This window comes from Aristolochia californica, unplaced genomic scaffold, assembly GCF_029961685.1.
Source record: "Aristolochia californica isolate CCGP_79_NKW_82.1479 unplaced genomic scaffold, dmAriCali1.0.hap1 SCAF_5, whole genome shotgun sequence".
Classification (NCBI taxonomy): Eukaryota; Viridiplantae; Streptophyta; class Magnoliopsida; order Piperales; family Aristolochiaceae; genus Aristolochia; species Aristolochia californica.
The window spans coordinates 2,681,488-2,700,754 of record NW_027182214.1 but is presented as its reverse complement, the minus strand read 5'-3'; the positions used below and the strand labels follow the sequence as shown (position 1 = coordinate 2,700,754).

Here is a 19,267-nt window from a genome sequence, read left to right as displayed (position 1 = left end):
TAACCTAATTGAGTTGATGTAATTTAAATATTTCATATGCATTTCCTTCGAGTGATACCAAATCAAAGTCTATGAAAAAGAATAAACAATCATTTCAAAGAACTCATACCAAAATGAAATGTCAAGCAATCTTAAAAAAATACCTACAAAGAAGCTTGGAGATTTGAAGAACAAGAGCCGAGAAAAATAAAAAAAATCTCAAGAACTATAGCTTTGTAAGATACCCTCAGTCATATTCCAATCCTAAGGTATATATGCATGCATTGGAGTTTTAGGACATGTAACTTTTAGTAAAATCGTGTTTTATCGAGTACAAATATTCTAAGATTTTTAATTACTTTTGAAATGACCTAAGTCATACTTAGAAATCTTTTTTGCACACTAACAATAGGTACAATCGATCATTCTGAACACAAAGCATGATCAATCCTCCTGTGTTGGCATGATTGATCATATAAAATGTTTCTAGAAAGGAATTATAAAGCATGATCAATCATTCTAATTTGTATGATTGATCATGCATAACACTACCAAACTAGTTTTATAAAGCATGAGTAATCAATCGATGAGGCATGATCGATCAACGTGTTTTGTAAAGAATTTTGAAAATGTTTATTGATGTCTTGATCAATCATAGAACTTAGAGAACTCAAAAAATATAGTCATTATACATAATTGAACAATCATACATTTTTGTTGATTGATCAACACATTTTGCAGCCTTTTGAAAACAATTAAAAATAGTTATTTTGGCTATAAATCTTAGAAATAGGCTCCTAAACTCCTTGGAGAGTAATTGAGTATTTATTGGCATATCAAAACTTTCATAAAAGATTCTCAAGCATGAAATGTTGATTTTACCCATTTTGAGAAAAAAAAAGGTTGAATCTACTATTATTCAGCTGAGTCTGCACCATTAGAGGAGCTTCCACAAGGTCCAAGATCTTATCAAACAGCAGGGCATTTGAAATGAAGGTCAGTTGCCAACAAAAAACTGTGGCCGGCACATGGCTGAATCTCTTTGTGGAAGAAATGAAACAAAAAGCAAGTAGATCTCCACTGCCAAAAGATCAAAAGACATGGCAGCAGATGGTTAACAGTTCTGCAAATAGACAAGGAATAATTGCTTTTCATGGTTTTCTTGACATTGAAGGCAGATGGGTTCTCTAATGATGGAAATTGGACCAAAATGGCCTTAATCCATTCATACCTTGTTCATAAATTATAAGAGAATACAGTATACATGAACCCAGCAAACTATTTTGCATGATTTTATGACTCACTGAATTGACTCACGAATCAGGTAAGACAATTCGGTTTTTAAGAGTCGGTTTGATTCGAGAAAGGCAAACCCACTCCAGAGTTTAACTCAAAACAAACATAGAGTCTGAATCAGTGTTACTCACCTGAAATTGTTCAGAATCAAGTTAAACTTGGATGGTAAGATTCTAACTCAGAGTTGACTCTGAGTCACCTAAGCCGAGTTCCCGAGTTCCCCTAGCCTTTGTAAGGAAATCTCTGTAACTGTCTTCAGGAAAAAAATGAAATAAAGAGGCAGCTTGGGGGTTCAAAGAAAAAATCCAACGTCTTCCATTCATAATTGTAAGATCCAAGGAATAATATATGCATTCTTTTAAGTTTTTAAGAATCTTGGCAGTTTCCTGACTTGGTTTATAAAAGATATCCCTAGCAGATGAGACTGGCAGCTGCGACGATTCAGTGAAAGAAAATGCCGTCTCCATTGCTGAGAATCCTAGCTGCTGCAGTTCTTCTCGTGATGATTCTACAAAAGTCTGGTAAATTAACGACTACCCTTTTGATTTTTTTCTGCTGGTTTTCATAGAGGCATTGGATTCACTAGCAGAAGAGTCCCGGATGATGAAGAAACAGGAATGAAAACAGTGTTCTAGTTGTTTCTTCCTCTGTGTTTCATTTTGAATGCATTTGATCAATTCTCTTAAGCTCTGGAACTAACAGAGAAGCAAAAAATCTGCTCAGAATCGTTCTTGTAACTGAGTTAGAAGAGTTAAAACATCTACTCCATTAATCCAGAGCTAAAACTTCCACTCCAGTTCTGCTGCTGGTTTTTTCATTGTTAAGTTTAGAGACTACAAATCGTATCCCTAGATACTATTAAAGAGCAACAAATGTTACTTACCAAGATCAACCCATCTGTGAATTTCGAGACTTGTGTCTTTCCTGTAATGTCTGGTCTCTTCAAATCAGCTGATGCTCTGTTTTCTATTTTCAACAACGTAAATCTCTGTAATGGTGAAGAAGAAAACATTTTCACATTTTTTTTTCATTTGCCGTTTATTATAGAAGCACAACTTCCTCCGCAATGGTGCATAGCAGATGAACAAACACCTGAAGCTGAACTGCAACAAGCGCTTGATTGGGCTTGTGGGAAAGGAGGAGCAGACTGCAAGAAGATTCAAGAGAAGCAGACCTGCTATTTCCCTAACACCATCAAAGACCACGCCTCCTATGCTTTCAACAGCTACTGGCAGAAGTTCAAGAACAAGGGTGGCTCTTGCTATTTCAATGGTGCAGCCATGGTCACAGACCTGGACCCAAGTAAGAAAATCGAGCTAGTAATCCTCGGTATCAGATTTTGTTTTTTTTTTTTTTTGGTAGGAAATCTGGCGTTGTTTCCATAGGTTTTCTTTATTTTTTAAGTTAATCTCACATGCTCTCATAGTCGTCACGATTCCAGTGAAGCCCATGTGCAAAAGTAGAGCTTTAAGTGTGAAATTAGGCTCTTGAATCCTCTTTAACCATGGTGTGCCTCCCAAAGAACAATAATTTAATGACCTTTGCTGCTACAGTGTCATTAAATATTGACATGCAAACAGTAACAAAATTTAGAGTTGACTGCAAATAAACTAATATTTGCTTATGTTCTAAAGATAAACCAGTGAGGTTGTAAATTCTCATTTGAGGCTCAGTTTTTAAAGAACTAAGGTTCTACATTTAAAGCAGAGAATATGAATCAATCTTACATTGCAGTAATCACACATCTTTCCAGAGAGTTGTAGTCAATGGAGTTCATGAATTCTAAACTCTGGCTTATTTGCTTTCAGGTCATAATGGCTGTCGTTTCGATTATCTTCCCTGATCCAAGGGTAAGCATTAGTTTGGATTACAACTGAGATCTCCTGGGGAATCCTTATTCTCCATTCAATTTTTCTTTTTTTGTGTTTTGTTTCTCCTATTTCAAAGGATTTGCACCAAATCCGGTGATTCAACTGTAAGAAATCAGCTTGAGCAATGGTTAAAAGGAAACAGAAAGACTTTGTGAATGTAGTTTGTTAGTAAAGATGTTGTTAAAGAAATCATCTGTGCAAGGTCTGAGCAAGAACTCGACTAGTATTTGGCAGAAAGATTGACATCCTTGCCATTCTTGTACTGTAGGAGTTAGGCATAAGCATTCTGTTATGTTATTTTCTCTTTAAACTCATGGCCAAAATGGATGTCTTTCCACCCTGTCTTCCCAATGCATGGAAGAGCAAACATAGGCTCTAAATTTCTCAGATGCATGGCATAGAAATATTAAACCACAAATAAAATGGTAACATGAAAGTCTTCACTTGCATGATAGACAAATAAATTTCTGAAAGCTTGGTTACAGCATACATCATCTTTGATGCACAAGTGCATCTGTGGAGGTTTTTGAGTCTATCTGGGGAATAATCAGACTAGAAAAGGAGACTTGCCCAACCAGCAATAAAAGCAAACCCACCAAAAGGTGCAAGAGTAGCATATTGCTTGTCCTCAATTAATGCAACTGTGTAGCACCTGCAAAATCAACCAGAAATATCTTTTTTCTGAAATTAAATAGAAACCATATATATATGGTAAATAACCATGGAAAACAATCATAAAGTATTATGCAGTCTTAACATTTAGTTAAACTAGCAGAAGAACAGCAAGAACTGGTGTTGAACAAAAAATCATCATAGGGTAAATCTGGAGAAATCTCAGGGGCTTCTTAGTCTTCAGTTTTTCCATTCATCATGATCACATCTGTAGCAACGCTATATTTGTTTTGATAAAATCTCACGAGGAGAAAATCAAAGTTCAGACAAAATATCAATATTTTTCTCAGTCAAGAGAAGGCCTCCTATCCTGGAACATTATTGTGTCAAACAGCAAAGATGTCCAAAAATGCCACAGGATCCCTGTGTGAGCAACAGAACATTAGTAGCCAATGCTCATCCTCCAAAGACCTTATCAAACGTAATGCAGCCTTGAAGCAAGTATTCTTTTGAGGTAGCAGTCTTTCTGATTTAGTAACATTGAAGGATGGAAACTTCTTGTGCTAATAAACACAAGTAACCCAGATCAGATCAACCACAATATATTTGGTAATTATTCTGAAACCGTCAGGATTTAATTGGAGAAGAGTACAATCTTGAGCAAAGAAGGACAGGACAAAACCTGAAGGTTAAACATCATGAAATCAGCAGAGTTATTGAATTCCTCAATGTCGAGTGTATCAAATGTAGCCCTCAAATGATGGATTAGTGTTGGCACCGCCCTAACAAGATGAGACAGAGAAGTTGCAATGGTTTGGGCAAGCTTGACAGAGATCCAGGTGGGGGTTTTCAGAGCAAGTTTAAGGAGCCAACAAGAAAGAGAGGAGGATAAAAAACCAATATGGATGGAATGGTCTGATGAAAAGACTTACAAAACGCCAACCTATCAATTGCCGGACAATGGAGCAGAAAGGAGGAGGGTTCATGTAGCTAGCCATAGCATAGTTGGGTTAAGGCTATCAACAGCAAATAAGACCATTCCTACAGCCTCCTGAGGTATGATTTAAGGATTTGAATAATGATGATAATGTTGATTGTTGAAGTTAACAATGGTGATGAAGCATGTTGTCTCCAAGGCTAAGAAAAATGATCCAGATCACATATGATTCATAGTAATTTACTTCCCTAATTAGCCAAAGAAGCAGTGTCTATAATGCAACCTCAAGCACATGTAACTTTTGTGCTTCTTGCGCTGCCACTGACAGATCATTAACAGATTCAGGTAGGACTGCAGCCACCAAACGACCATAGTTAGAATCTAGTATAACATATTCTGTCTTATGCCTTAAGTCTACATTTGTATATATGACAGTAGCAGCGCTGGAGGGAGTACAAAGCATGAAAAAAGAAAGAAAAATGTTACAGTCCAACAATAAGCAATATCACTTTTGGTCATTTCCATGTCCATCAGTCACATTAGATGCTTGACAGAAACACAGCTCAATTAACTCATATAACACCCTTCACAGGAATTGATCAAATTTGAAAAAAGGAATTCCCTGCACAGCTAAATTTACAAAATCATGGTGGCATATGAACAAGTGAAGAGCTTTATATTCGTCAGTATTATACTGACATGGCTACCCAATGATGAATGAAGGGTTCAAGTCAAAGGTCTCTACACTGCTCCAAATTCGGTAAGCAGCATTGATTGTTGGAATATGTAGTGGATCGAGCCCTAACCAATACGTTTGTGAGAGTGTGGTGGGAAGAGGAGATGATTCTTAATTTGAGATTTACAGGCAAATCCTTAGTGACTGTGTGCAATCTCCACATCCAGAAAATCAGACAGAGTAAGAGAGTAAGAAAGGCAATAACACAACGGTAGTACTGAAGAAAGACTGCTGAAGAATGTCAAATCCACTTCTTCTACAGAATAATTATCTAATCAAGCATTGTCCAAATTTACATAAAACGCATTCTACTGCTTAACTGAGAAGTGGAATACAAACTTACGTTCCCGAGAAGGCCAGAATTCCAGCTGTCAGGAAACCTCCGAACTGCAAATAGAAAGAAAAAGATCAGACAAAAAACCATTCTACCCTCATCATGATTAGTCATAAGGACCTACTAAGAACGCAAATGAATACTCTGTAACAAATTAACCAAAACAAGCTCTAAAAAGGGTATTTACAATGTTGGGATGCTTGACACTCGGCGCTGCAAGCAAAGCTGCCGAATGAACTAAATGGTACAGAGACGCCGTCTGCCAAACCTTATATTTACAAAAAAAAAAAAAAAAAAAAAAAGGAATCAGAAAAGAGATCATTCACGCGAGTTAAGAAATTTAGAACAACTTCTGCAGCAGAAGAAATCTATACATCCTTGTAAGCTGGATTCTTGGGCTTGAAGATATGTGCGCCATAGGTTCCGAGAGCAAGTGCGGTCATTCCTGTAAATATATGCGACTGAATCAGAGAGAAGCTTAATTAAACCACTTTTTTTGGAGAGAATTCAACATGGAATAGCGAAACTAGATAGCAGAGATGGAAAGGGCGAAAGTACCAGACACAGCAGCGACCTTGTGCCACATACGTGGATCCATCGCTGTTTCGGATGCTGGAGCAGGGCAGAGTAGCAAGGATGGCTGAAAGCCTGGACTGGAGCGATCTCATTCAACTCTTGATTGACGTTGACTAAAATGGACAAATTTAAAAGTTTTAAGGAGACGAGGCCGATCTCTTACCAGACAAGTGCACACTAGAACCGAATTTGGCAGGGGATAGTGGGTTTGGGTCAGATTTGCCCCCTTTTTGTTTTTCGAATCGTTAGCATAATTTTTTTTTATGAAAATACTTTTTACTCTAATTGTTTTGGTCAATTCCTTCATTAGTTGGTTGATAGTTGTTATTATTTACCTCAAACCCCAAAGACAATTGATCATTCAGCCATTTTGAATTCCTCGACATCTTATGTTGTTGTTTGCTAATAAAATACACACTATTGATGGAGCTATTTGCTCTTTTTTTTAGGTTTATTAAACTAGTTATTATACATTAGTATGGTTCATTGGAGAGTTTTGGACTCCTCTGTGATAACTTTCAATTCAATGGTACTAAGTTCATCATAATATTCTCTTTATTTATTTATTTATTTTTTAGTTTTAAACGTAGGTTAGAACTCGAACCTAGCTCGAACTCGGTTCCGATTTTAAGTTCGAAGTTGAGCTCGTTCAAGCACAAAGTATTTAGATCAAACAAAACTTGAACATATGTAAGTTCGGGTTTGGCTCAGCTCTATGTCACCCTTACTTTGGAATCTTTAAGGTTGAACACCATGGTATTGACTTGAAAATTGGAATTTTGTTGTATCTCATGAGGTTGAAACATAAACTAAATAAGTCAAAATTTGTTTGACTAGGTATTTTTAACATTTCATTTGATGATTTGTTGGCTTCAAGACTATGTCATTCAAAAATAGTCTCATAGGGGAGGTCCCCTTAATTACCTGACAAATTGTGAAAGGAGTGGTCACCCTTCCCCTCTCTTTAGGCACCCATAGAACCCCTTCTATGATAACATAGAAAAAAAAAAAAGAAAAAAAAAAGAGGATGGAGCCCTTTTCCTTCCCCTTTTTCGGGTTAGAGTATTTAGGAAATCCCTTGTCTATTACAAAGAGATTGATAAGCGTAACATAATCTTCCTTCCCTCTCCCTTCTTATTTATTGTTCAGAAACAACCCCTTAGTAGATGAAAGGGGAGAAGTTGGATTTTGTTCCCTCTTTCATTTTTCAAATATTTATTTTTATTAAAATTTAAATTTTTTTATTAATGATTTTTATGTCATTAGCACCATTTCACACATGGTTCAAACAAGTTGACAAGGAACTAGTTACTAAGTTGGGTCTAATAATATTGGGTGTGATTACCCTTTCCAGTTTGGCATTTTAGCATGAATTCATACTTGCCACTCCATTAAGTATGTGATTGTTCTACACAAATGGTCAATTAAACATGAGTGGAAGTTGTCAATGTTATCCTAACAAGATCGGTCCCTCGAATTAAAGAAGTGGGCAATCCTAGTCAAATAAGTTTAAGTGGCTTAAGAGGGGGTTTAATCAATATGAAAATAAAATGTATAGTTAGAAATGTGTCCTAACACAACATGTTTTGTGAAAGTATATTAAAAATATATGTTAGTTCAATAGGTTTTTTGGAGCAACTATTGATTCGGAGGAAAATTGAGGATGATTAAAATGAGGAGGATGATGTAACCCAATATGTAGTCTATTCCTACAAAAGAGGAATTAAAGAAGAAAAGAGAATTTCTTATGATAATGGACCATTTTAATCAAATTAATACTTTTATATTTATTATTATTATTATTATTATTATCACCATCATCCCTACTTTCCTTTCAAGGAGTGGAGGGGGGAGACTTCTCAATTTTGATCGACCCAGAGTTTTTCTTCTTCTAATGATGAGAGAGACAACAAGTATTCCTCTCATTTCTTTTAAAGAATATAGTATTCAAATATGACCCTAAGGACTTGTTAGTACCCTTGGTTGGAAATATATATTCCACGAAAAGCTAAAAATATTGTTCCAGATTATAAGTTTTCTAGAAATCTATATTTCGAAATCTTGTTAGTGCATTATTAGGAACTTACCAAGAAATTTTATAAAAATCCTTAATAGTTGTTAGTATGATTTCTAAGAAAATGATAGAATAATCATGTTTTATATATTATCAAATCTACTTGGATTTAAGCTTGGGTAGCATTAATTAGTGATAAACTTGATTATACTTTGTATTATATATATATATATAGATAGATAGATAGATAGATAGATAGATAGATAGATAGAGAGAGAGAGGGCTGATCCAATACGAAAAGTCATTTGGTGTGAAACATGCAAAACGCTATCTCAGCCATCCGATCATGATCAACAACTATCTCAACTGTCCGATCAACGGTTATCGCATCTGTTCGATCAACGACTATCTCAGTTGTTCGATCATGATCAGACGGTTAAGATAGTCATTCCACATGTTTCACACTAAATAACTTTTCGTATTGGATCAGCCGTGTATATATATATATATATACCTGAGGGGGTGCAAGTGGGAAGAGGGGGGGGGGGGGGGGGGGTGTGAATACTCTTATCTAACTTGCCTAATTCCAACTCTTGTTGACACGATTGATTCACATGTCTTCTCGATGATCAGTTGTTACACGATAGTTATGTTAGATTGGGGTTGGGTTTTGAAAAATCCAACTTTGTCCTACCAATACATTCCCTGTTTAATTTTTAAAATATAAATAAAAATAGAAATATATATGTTATAATATAATATTAAAATATGAATTATTATACATATTCAATTTGAGGAACCTGATACAATACTCAAGATGTTAAAACATGTATATAATTGAATGTATTAATCAATGTATATTATATATTTATCTCATACACAACATAGTAATATTATAATTTAAAATATTTTTATCATGTTATTTAATGCCTTTTATTATTTAAATTATATAAAATATTTTGTTACCATATATGTTAAATATAATATTTTTAGTAAAAAGAAGGTAAGAGTTTTTGTTTATATTTGTTAGTTTTCAGATGGAAGCATGGAAGAAATAAGAGAAGACGGAGAAGAAACTTGAGAAAAATAGAGATGACAAGGAGTGGCTCTTTGGTATTGATTAAGAGAAGAATGAGACAGATGTCTAACTCTCTTACGTCATGTCCTTTTATACTGGAATACAACTTCAATTCTACTAAAAATAAACTTTTCCAAAGTCTTCAATTACTACCAATAATATCTCACTAAATTTAATCACAATAAATAATAATAAGGAAACTAAAACTAAGGGAATGAGAGGAAATCTTCCTCTTTTAGTCCAACTTTTTCCGTTGAGCTTACTCCTCTTGTGAGACTTATCTTGCATAAGATTCACTTTAGACTCCATGAAGCATGTGAGATATGCTTTGTATGAAACACATTTTAGACTCATTGATACGACTTCTTCAAAAATATAATAAAATAATTTAAATTTTATAGTAATTTTTTAAATAATTTATATTAATTTATTTATATATTTATATTTCAAAACTGGGTGCACATCGCCAATGTCCTCTATGAAGAAAATTTTCAGCCAAAGAAGATTGAAAATCAAGAATTTTTTCATTGCAAACTGAAGTTATAAACTCCAGATTGAGGGGGGACTATTAAAGAACAAATATAGAAGAGTCTTACATGACTCTCATTGAAACGAGTCTCATGGGAAGAAGATTCAATCAAGAAGGAATTTTAGTATTATTAGACTTCAACTTTGTTAAATTTGTTTAATTGTGATATGGATAATTAAATTTAACTAAAATTCTATGTATTCTATCTAGTATAAATAGATACCTAGTATACTCAATTTAGAATAATTCATGAATGATTTTCTTCTCCTAAATATTATTAATATCCTACCATAAATTTACCAAAATTTTAATAATATTTTAAAATAATTATTAGTATTTTTCAAGGAAATAATAATAAAATATATCCTATGAATCATAAGACTCAACTTAAATTATAATATAAAATTTTTAATATATACATAATGTATATAGAATTAGAACATAATAAATATTTGTATAAGATAAATTAATTTTTAAATATATGATATATAGTTTTCTAATTAAAATATAATATTAAATTTTTTATAATTTAAAAAATGTAATTATTTTAAATTTAAATTAATCAAGGTAATCTTCTTCTTGCTTGAGTAAGGAGGAGAGAAGGCTGGTGTTCTCCCGCTTCTCCTTCCCATGGTAGTAAGTGGGTCAGATTTTTCGAACTCCTATGGCAACCTATCCCTCTATCAAAGAGCTTCAGAATCCAAAGTTACTCCATTTTCCTTTTATAGGATCGTTATACGTAGAAAAATTCCGTTCTGAGTAATACTTCTATTCTCCCAGATAGAAACTGTTCCAGTTGATATACACCGATTCTTCTGTCATATTCCTACGCACCCAGAAATTTGATTGATGCAAATAAGCACTCGCCAACAGTGTATCAAGATGAGTACAGCTGAAGACTACGCGGTGCCGATATCTGAGGCTTTTCACTCTTTTCCCCTTCCTCAGCCCAAAGCCGTCGATCCGTTCACAAATGGCGAGATAAGTTTGCCAAACGAAAAGTTAGATTTACTTTGCCAGGGAAGAAGAGCCAAAGACAACTGAGAAATTAGCCTGTTACATTTATGATGAATTGCGCCAGCTAAAACAAAGGCATGATGTCAGCCTGTTTTAAGTCCGAACCTGAAGAACTCACCAGCTTCTTCATCCAAAGGTATGATTATGCAGCTATTTGTTTATTCGCATTTCTTGATAATAAAAGTGGATAACCCATCAAGCACCAGAAGACACCAACAGAACACCAAACACCACTATGACCAAACTCATCATGCACTTTTAAGAATCGAAGCAACTTTTTATCCCATTTGGGCTTTGGCCACTCTGGGATCATTCTTCCCAGAATTCGCATAATATTTAGTCTGTTATTTTACATTCCTTTTCGAAAATTAAATGAAACACATTAAATTTGCCCCCTTCTTTATCTCCATTCTTGATCTCCTTTTCCTTCGATGTCAATTCAAACTTCTCTTGGGTACAACATTTCCCCAGGAGAGGAGCAAAAGTTAGTGAATTTCCGGTTCTTTAATGTCATCCAGAAGTTGGCTTGGTTGTCTTAAATGTCCACAGCAGTAGGCTACGGCGCCCTTCTACTCTTCCCTCATCCCAACACCACCGCTCCGCAGTCACTCCATCCGTACAGCCTGCGTCGATTGGTCTTTCCACTTGGCAGAAGTTGCAGTTTTCTCTGGCACGAACTTATATTAGAAAAGAAAAAAAATGCGAAAACATGATTTTTGTTGGTTTCCGTCTATAAATAGTGGGTGCTCCCCATTTTCTGGTACAGTGGGTCTTGGGTTCTTTTCTCTGGTTTTCAGGTTGGTCTTGGTTAAGGGTTTGGCCTGGAAAGATGAACTCTGGTGATGGGAGCCCTGGTAATGTTCCTGTTTACCATGGGAGCAATTTGAAGGTGGTTGATAGGAGGTTGAAGGTTGCGGAGATAGTTCTGAGGTGTGTCATTTGTGGGTTGGGAGTGCTTGCTGCTGTTCTGGTTGGGACCGATACACAAGTCAAGACAATCTTCTCAATTCAGAAGAAAGCCAAATTCACAGACATGAAAGCTCTTGTGTAAGTCTCTCTCTCTCTCTCTCTCTCTTTGGTGGTTGGAATCCTGTAGGAGTCCACAAAATTTGCGGCCTTCTCTTTTGGTCTGTTGTGACTGACCTGTTCTTTATTCAAAAGCCAATTCCTCAGATTGGCTCTTAGATTGTCTGCACTTGCTAGTCTGAAAATTCAGTGGCCTATCCTAATTCCCAGAGATGGGAGGGTTGGAACCGTCTCAGTAACCCAAATAGAAGCCGATTCTCAGTGAGAACTGATCATTGACGATTATAATCAATCAGCAGAATTTCCAGTCCAATCCATTTGTGTTTATAAACTTTTTTACATTGTTTCTGCATTTTCTTGGACAGGTATTTGGTGATAGCAAATGGGATAATTGCTACCTACTCTTTCATCCAAGGCCTGTGCTGTGTTGTGAGCATTCTAAGAGGTAGTGTGTTGTTCAACAAGGCCTTGGCATGGGTAATCTTCTCTTGTGATCAGGTCCAAATCCTTCTTTCCTATCTCTCCCTGCAGGCATGAATTCATACATATAAACTGCATAAATACTCTGTAACTTAGAGGTATATTACCTGAATACATAAGCTGGATATAAGGTGCCATGAATGGTGATGGAATCAGTTTGCACCTGAACTGTTTGCCATTAATATCACCGATTAAGGACAACCAAGGTTTAGGCATTCCGATCTGTATAGTGTCAATATGGACTGGATTCAGTAGCTTCACAGGATTAAGCTGTTAACTCCTCTTTTAGCATGAAGTCACTCTTTGGCTCCGGAACCCTGAAACTGTTTGTTGTAAGGCTCCCACCATGGCCAGGCATTCACTTAACTTTCTCTAAATCCAGTAAAAGTTTAGTCCCAGGGCTTGACCCCCAAGTTGGTGTAGATGAGTTTGTGTCCAGTTGCTCACTCCTTCCTCCTCTGAATGACAGATGATGGCCTACTTGACATTGTCCGCGGTGGCCGCTGCAGCCCAATCGGCCGTCCTGGCGGAGAAGGGCCAGACGGAGCTCCAGTGGATGGAGATCTGCAATCTGTATGGGAAGTTCTGCAATCAAATAGGAGAAGGTATAGTGAGCGCACAAGTGGTGAGCCTCAGCATGGTGACTCTCTCCGGCATGTCTGCATTCAATCTCTTCCGCTTGTATGGAGGCAACAAGAGTAAAAACTGTGGGAGATGGTAGGGAAAATTGGGTTTTACCCAGATGTTTGTTGAGGTCCGATGTGAAGAGAGAGGTGGGTTTTGGGTTTTGGGTTTTTGTCGCAATAAATGAAAGATAAAGTTTTGTGAGGAGTGAGGAGAGAGATGGGTTCTGAGAGAATACCACCTCTCTTACACACATAAAAGACTTTGATCATTATTGAACATTTTGTTTTCTAACTTTTTCGACATTTATTCGGGAATGTCTTTGTAAATGAAAATTAGACAAAATTCATGCAAATTTATATTACCTTGAACCTCTCTCCATCAAACGAGTTCATGCATAGCCATTGCCGGTCCTCGAGGGAAACCCCTCTCTAAGGAGTAGAAAGTGTAAAAAGTATATATCTAAGAAACATTTTTATTTTTATATATAAGTTAGTATAGTGATTTAATGGATGTTGTCACTTTAGTCCTGTTAGTGCCCTTTCTAAGAAAGGCTAAAAAAGCATTTATGGGTAGATGTAGTGACCTGGGAGAAAATTTTTGAGTTGCAGTCCAGAGATGGAAGATTCCTGAGTTCGCCATCTTCCACTGCATTTGCGTACATGAAAACTGGAGACAAGAAATGACTCCATTACTTGACTTTTATTGTGATCACGGTATGTCTTGTTACATCCTCTTTTTATCACGATTACTAATGAAGATCCTGAGCTTTTAAAGACCATTGATTTGTATCAGCACCTCCGCAATATCCAAATGATATACTTGAGCGAGCTTGGTTAGTGGATACTATTCAGAGATTGGGGATTGCTCATCATTTTCAACACGAAATTTCAAATGTTCTAGATGATAGGATTATACAAATCAAATTATATCTAGGGAGAAAAATTAAATACACAGATTTAACGTGGTTCACCCAAATCGGGCTACGTCCACAACTGCTGATGATAATTCTTTATAGGGAATATCGCTCAATGTTTACAATTTCCTATTTTACAATCCATACATTAATCTACCACTGCAGATAAATAAATACAGATTTGTAAAAGAAGGAACAATGTAACCTGTACGAAGACCTGAGACTCGTCGACGCCCAAATAGCACCGGTCAGAAACAACACGAAACAAACAGCACACGATCAGTAATAAAACAAACCAGTCAACGCCTCTGCGGAGGCTTTCTTTCTTCCTCTCCTTCGCTCTTTCCCTCTACACTGAGGATACAACGCCCTTCTTCCTTCTCTGGTCTCTCTCACTCTACACTAAGGATAGAGACGCCTAACGAGAGGAATCACACAACGTCGGAGCAGCACAACGACGACAAGCAGAGAGCTTTGTTTTTGCAGCAACGTCTCGACGGGAAAGGAAGTGATTTCTCACTGTATCGGTCATACAAACTTGAAGCACAAAGTTTTCTCACTCTTTCTGAAAAACAATCCTTCAAGGAGCTTCACCGGAAAAAATCCGAACATTTCTGTTTCTCTGGTTTTCCGTTTTTCTCTCACGCTGTCGAAAAATCACACACGATTCAAAATCATTGGGAGGGAGAAGATATAAAAACTAAGGGTAAGGTTTTAATGAGGTTGAGTGTTCCACACACCAACCTCATAAAGAAAACAAAAAATTCCCTATATGTCCCTTAACTTTTGAAACTTAGGGATTCCCTAACAATCTCCCACTTGAAGACTGATATCAATGTCTTCACACATATCAATGCAGCAGCTTTATCTAGGTCTCTTCATTGTTGCAGACCAACTGAAGCTGAACATAGCTTCAGTTTATCAATAGTCACCAGCTTTGTTAGCATGTCCGCAGGATTCCTATTACCTTGGATCTTCTTCAGCGTTAGCACCTCATCCTCTAACAAAGATCTGATGAAATGATAACAAAGACCAATGTGCTTAGTTCTAGAATGAAATGCAAAATTCTTTGCCAGATGTATCGCACTCTAACTGTCACTGTGCAAGGCATTCATCCTTTGCTCGAAACCAAGTTCGGTTAACAATCCTTGAAGCCATATCATCTCTTTACTAGCTTTTGTTATAACTATATATTCAGCTTCAGTGGTGGATAATGCAACAATCTTCTGTATCTGCGACATCCAACTGATAGCTGTTGTGCCCATGGTAAAGACATAACCAGTGGTGCTTCTCTGGTGATTAACTTCTCTTGCAAAATCTGCATCTGTGTACCCTTGCACTTGCAATTCACCTTTGCCAAAGTGCAAACACTTATCTGTGGTGCCACGTAGATATCTCAAGATCCACTTTACTGCCTTCCAGTGGGTCTCACCTGGGTTTGACATAAATTTGCTAACGACTTCCACTGCATGACCAATATTTGGTCTCGTACAGACCATTGCATACATCAAACTACCAATGGCTGAGGCATATGGAACCTTATCCATGAGCTCTCTCTCTGCTTCCGTGTGAGGAGACTGATCTTTGGATAGACATAAGTGTTTGTCCAATGGTGTGCCAACTGGCTTGGCATTGCTCATGTTGAATCTCTGCAGAACACGAGTAATGTACTCTGCTTGAGATAACTGCAATACTCCACTTTGTTTATCTCTTGTGATTTACATTCCGAGAATCTTCTTAGCTGGACCCAAATCCTTCATGTCAAATTCTTTTGACAATTACCGCTTCAAGTTTCTGATCTCATCCATATCTGACCCAACTACTAACATATCATCGACATAAAGTAGCAAAATGATATAATTGGATGTGTAACTTTTGAAATAGCAACAGTGATCGACATTGCACTTCTAGAAACCTTCCTTATGCATGAAATTGTCAAACTTCCTGTACCACTGTCTTGGAGCCTGTTTCAAACCATACAGGCTCTTTTGGAGTTTGCACACCATATTCTCTTTCTTCTTTTCTGAGAAACCTTCTGGTTGATGCATATATAACTCTTCACCCAAGTCTCCGTGAAGAAATGCAATTTTCACATCTAACTGCTCTAGATAGAGATCTTTAATGGCAACAATGCTCAACACTGTTCTAATAGTGGTGAGCTTCACAACGGGAGAAAAGATGTCAGTGTAATCGATTCCTTCCTTCTGTTGGAATCCTTTGACAACCAATCGGGCTTTGTATCTCTTATAGCCATCATGCTCCTCTTTCACTCAATACACCCATTTGTTATGGAGTGCCTTCTTCTCTATGGGTAACTCAACTAGTTCCCATGTCTGGTTTCAGATTAGAGAATTCATCTCATCTTTCATAGCAAGCTCCCACTTGCTAGCATCTTCAGTCTGACATGCCTCTTCATAGCATTCAGGTTCTCCTCCATCAGTCAACAATAGATAATTGATGTATCTCCTGTTAAGCACATGAGGTCGAGAAAATCTTCTCAATATCGGAACTGGAACAGAGGACTGTGATATGTCAGACTGGTGTGCACTACTCTGTTCAACAGATTCCTCTGTCTGAGGGCTTGCTACAGAGTCATCTGGGACATCATCCACATCTACATATACTGGCTCTCTCTAGTGAGTTACTGTCATCTGCAGTGTCTGTCCTTGTACATCACCCTTTCACTGAAAATCACATCCCTACTGCGGATCAACTTTTTGTTTTCATCATCCCATATGCGATATCCAAATTCATCCTCACCATAACCGAGGAAGGTATATTTCTTGGATTTGGGATCAAGATTATTCCTGCCTTGATCACTGATATGCACATACGCCATACAACAGAAAACTTTAAGGTGTGAGAGTCTTACTTCTTTTCCGCTCCATACCTCTTCTGGTATTCTGTATGCCAGTGGAACCGATGGACCTCGGTTGATCAAATAAGCTGTTGTGTTGACTACTTCTACCCAGAAGTGCTTTTGTAGGCCTGACTGCATACGCATACTTCTGGATCTCTCAGTCAAAGTTTTGTTCATACGCTCAACTACACCATTGTGCTGAGGCGTACCTTGCACGGTTCTCTCCATGCGGATCCCCTTATCATAACTGAACTTCTTGAATCTGGTGTCTTCATATTCACCACCATTATCAGTTCTCAATTTTTTTATCTTAAGTCCTGTTTCATTTTCAACCATGGTTTTCCATCTTCTGAAGGTATCAAACACTTCAGACTTATGACTTAGGAAGTAAACCCATACCTTCCGTGAATGATCATCGATGAATGTCACGAAGTAGTGTTTTTCACCAATAAATGAAACAATTGTTGGCCCCCAAACATCAGAATGGATGAGCTCTAACCTTTCCTTCTTCGGAGCTCTGCCATGTGTCTGAAAGCTAACTCTCTTCTGCTTTCCAAATATGCAATCCTCGCACATATCAATTTCTATTGACTGTAGCTCTTATAGTTTCTCCATGGAGTGCATAATCTTCATTCCTTTCTCACTCATGTGGCCCAGTCTCTGGTGCCACAAGTTGGAACCTTAGTTGCTTATTGTAGCAGCAATGGTACAATATGTTTGTGCTGTCATGTAGAGAGTACTACTCTTCTTTCCTCATGCAACCACCAATGCACCCTTCGCAATCTTCCAATCATCACCATGGAAGGTCGTGGTGTAGCCTTCACTGGCTAGTTGCCCTACTGAGATTAAGTTCTTTCTCAGGTCAGGAATGTGCCTGACATTTTTCAACTCCCATACAGACCCATTCAACTGGATCTTCACTACACCTTTGCCTACTATATCGCATGATTGATCATCACCGAGATATACCTTACCAATCATCACCATGGAAGGTCATGGTGTAGCCTTCACTGGCTAGCTGCCCTACTGAGATTAAGTTCTTTCTCAGGTCAGGAATGTGCCTGACATTTTTCAACTCCCATACAGACCCATTCAACTACATCTTCACTACACATTTGCCTACTATATCGCATGATTGATCATCACTGAGATATACCTTACCAAGGTTCTTGGACACATATTTCTCAAAGAGCTCTTTTTGCGAGGTAGCATGGAACGATGCTCCAGAGTCTAATACCCAAGAATCCTCCTTGCTCTCCAGAGAGCATATCAATGTAGCATCATTCCCTGAGGAGGAAACAACATTTGCTTCTACTTTCACCTCCTGATCCTTCAATGCACTATTACATTGACTTTTGTAGTGCCCGTTTTTCCCGCAGTTCTAGCACTGGACATTTGAGTTCTGAGATCTGTTTGGGTTTCTGGATTGAGACCTTCTATTTTGAGGTCTGTTTGGGTTTCTTGATTGAGACCTTTTATTCTGAGAAGTGCCTCGATGAGTTGACCTTCCTGGTCTATTTTCTCTAGTTCTTCCTCTTGCCTCTGTAGACAATGCTGAAGAATTCGTCCCTTCACCCGACGATTTTCTTCTGATCTCTTCACTGAGAACTAGATCACGTACATCATTGAATTTTAACTTGTTACTTCCTGACGAGCTGCTCACTGCTGTAACAGTGGCATTCCAGCTCTCTGGCAGGGAAGACAAAAGTATCAATGCTTATACTTCATCGTTGAATTCAATTTCAACTGAACTCAATTGGGTTGTAATGATATTGAGTTCGTTTATATGTTGAGCTACTGATGCTCCTTCTATCATCCACAAATTGAATAGTCACCTCATCAGATGCACCTTATTTGAAGCTGACGGCTTCTCGTACATATTTGCGAGAGCCTTCATGAGACCCGCTGTGGTCTTCTCTTTTGCTATGTTAAACGCAACATTGCGGGATAATGACAGTCGGATGAATCCAAGGGCTTTCCTATCAAGGAGGTTCTACTCTTTATCCTTCATACTGTCTGACTTGACTCCATCAAGCGGTAGGTATAAATTTTTCTGATACAGATAATCCTCTATCTACATTTTCCAGAAACTAAAATCCGCCCCATTGAACTTTTCAATTTTTAACTTCCCTTCATCTGTAGCCATTGCTCCCACTCAAATTTGACTTTCTGTATAACCTAGCTCTGATACCAATTTGATAGGATTATACAAATCAAATTATATCTAGGGAGCAAAATTAAATACACAGATTTAACGTGGTTCACCCAAATCGGGCTACGTCCACAACTACTGATGATAATTCTTTATAGGGAATATCGTTCAATGTTTACAATCTCCTATCTATACAATCCATACATTAATCTACCACTGCAGATAAATAA

At 37.3% G+C, this 19,267-nt stretch overlaps 3 protein-coding genes across 4 annotated transcripts; 2 read left to right on the top strand and 1 right to left on the bottom strand.

The window, feature by feature from the left end:
* Positions 1-1,604: 1,604 nt before the first annotated feature.
* Positions 1,605-3,302, top strand: LOC137966033 (glucan endo-1,3-beta-glucosidase 1-like). The gene is made up of 3 exons (XM_068812477.1): positions 1,605-1,796; positions 2,323-2,577; positions 3,084-3,302. Exons 1-3 carry the CDS (start codon positions 1,730-1,732, stop codon positions 3,116-3,118), a joined length of 357 nt encoding a protein of 118 aa, XP_068668578.1. The 5' UTR covers positions 1,605-1,729; the 3' UTR covers positions 3,119-3,302.
* Positions 3,303-3,564: 262 nt separating this feature from the next.
* LOC137966034 (uncharacterized) lies at positions 3,565-6,523 on the bottom strand. Of its 2 annotated transcripts, none has more exons than XM_068812479.1 (5): positions 6,324-6,523; positions 6,140-6,226; positions 5,953-6,033; positions 5,775-5,818; positions 3,565-3,798 (listed from the first exon to the last, which is right to left on the bottom strand). In XM_068812479.1, the coding sequence occupies exons 2-5, from the start codon at positions 6,206-6,208 to the stop codon at positions 3,699-3,701; spliced, it is 294 nt and encodes a 97-aa protein (XP_068668580.1). In that variant the 5' UTR covers positions 6,209-6,226; positions 6,324-6,523; the 3' UTR covers positions 3,565-3,698. The 2 variants fall into 2 exon arrangements, with proteins under 2 accessions (XP_068668580.1, XP_068668579.1); XM_068812478.1 differs by having other exon boundaries at positions 6,140-6,210.
* Positions 6,524-10,761: 4,238 nt separating this feature from the next.
* LOC137966084 (CASP-like protein 2B1) lies at positions 10,762-13,418 on the top strand. Its single transcript, XM_068812561.1, has 3 exons — positions 10,762-12,026; positions 12,371-12,503; positions 12,955-13,418. Exons 1-3 carry the CDS (start codon positions 11,809-11,811, stop codon positions 13,204-13,206), a joined length of 603 nt encoding a protein of 200 aa, XP_068668662.1. The 5' UTR covers positions 10,762-11,808; the 3' UTR covers positions 13,207-13,418.
* The last annotated feature ends 5,849 nt before the right edge of the window (positions 13,419-19,267 follow it).

What these genes read in the sequence shown, in the direction of transcription:
- LOC137966033 (XM_068812477.1), top strand. Translation starts at nt 1,730, where the DNA reads ATGCCGTCTCCATTGCTGAGAATCCTAGCTGCTGCAGTTCTTCTCGTG. An exon ending in GATGATTCTACAAAAGTCTG is followed by an intron (nt 1,797 to 2,322) that starts GTAAATTAACGA and finishes CGTTTATTATAG; the next exon opens with AAGCACAACTTCCTCCGCAA. An exon ending in GGTCACAGACCTGGACCCAA is followed by an intron (nt 2,578 to 3,083) that starts GTAAGAAAATCG and finishes ATTTGCTTTCAG; the next exon opens with GTCATAATGGCTGTCGTTTC.
- LOC137966034 (XM_068812478.1), bottom strand. Translation starts at nt 6,363, where the DNA reads ATGGATCCACGTATGTGGCACAAGGTCGCTGCTGTGTCTG. An exon ending in AGAATCCAGCTTACAAGGAT is followed by an intron (nt 6,034 to 6,139) that starts GTATAGATTTCT and finishes TGTAAATATAAG; the next exon opens with GTTTGGCAGACGGCGTCTCT. An exon ending in GTGTCAAGCATCCCAACATT is followed by an intron (nt 5,819 to 5,952) that starts GTAAATACCCTT and finishes TTCTATTTGCAG; the next exon opens with TTCGGAGGTTTCCTGACAGC.
- LOC137966084 (XM_068812561.1), top strand. Translation starts at nt 11,809, where the DNA reads ATGAACTCTGGTGATGGGAGCCCTGGTAATGTTCCTGTTTACCATGGG. An exon ending in ACAGACATGAAAGCTCTTGT is followed by an intron (nt 12,027 to 12,370) that starts GTAAGTCTCTCT and finishes TTTCTTGGACAG; the next exon opens with GTATTTGGTGATAGCAAATG. An exon ending in TAATCTTCTCTTGTGATCAG is followed by an intron (nt 12,504 to 12,954) that starts GTCCAAATCCTT and finishes TCTGAATGACAG; the next exon opens with ATGATGGCCTACTTGACATT.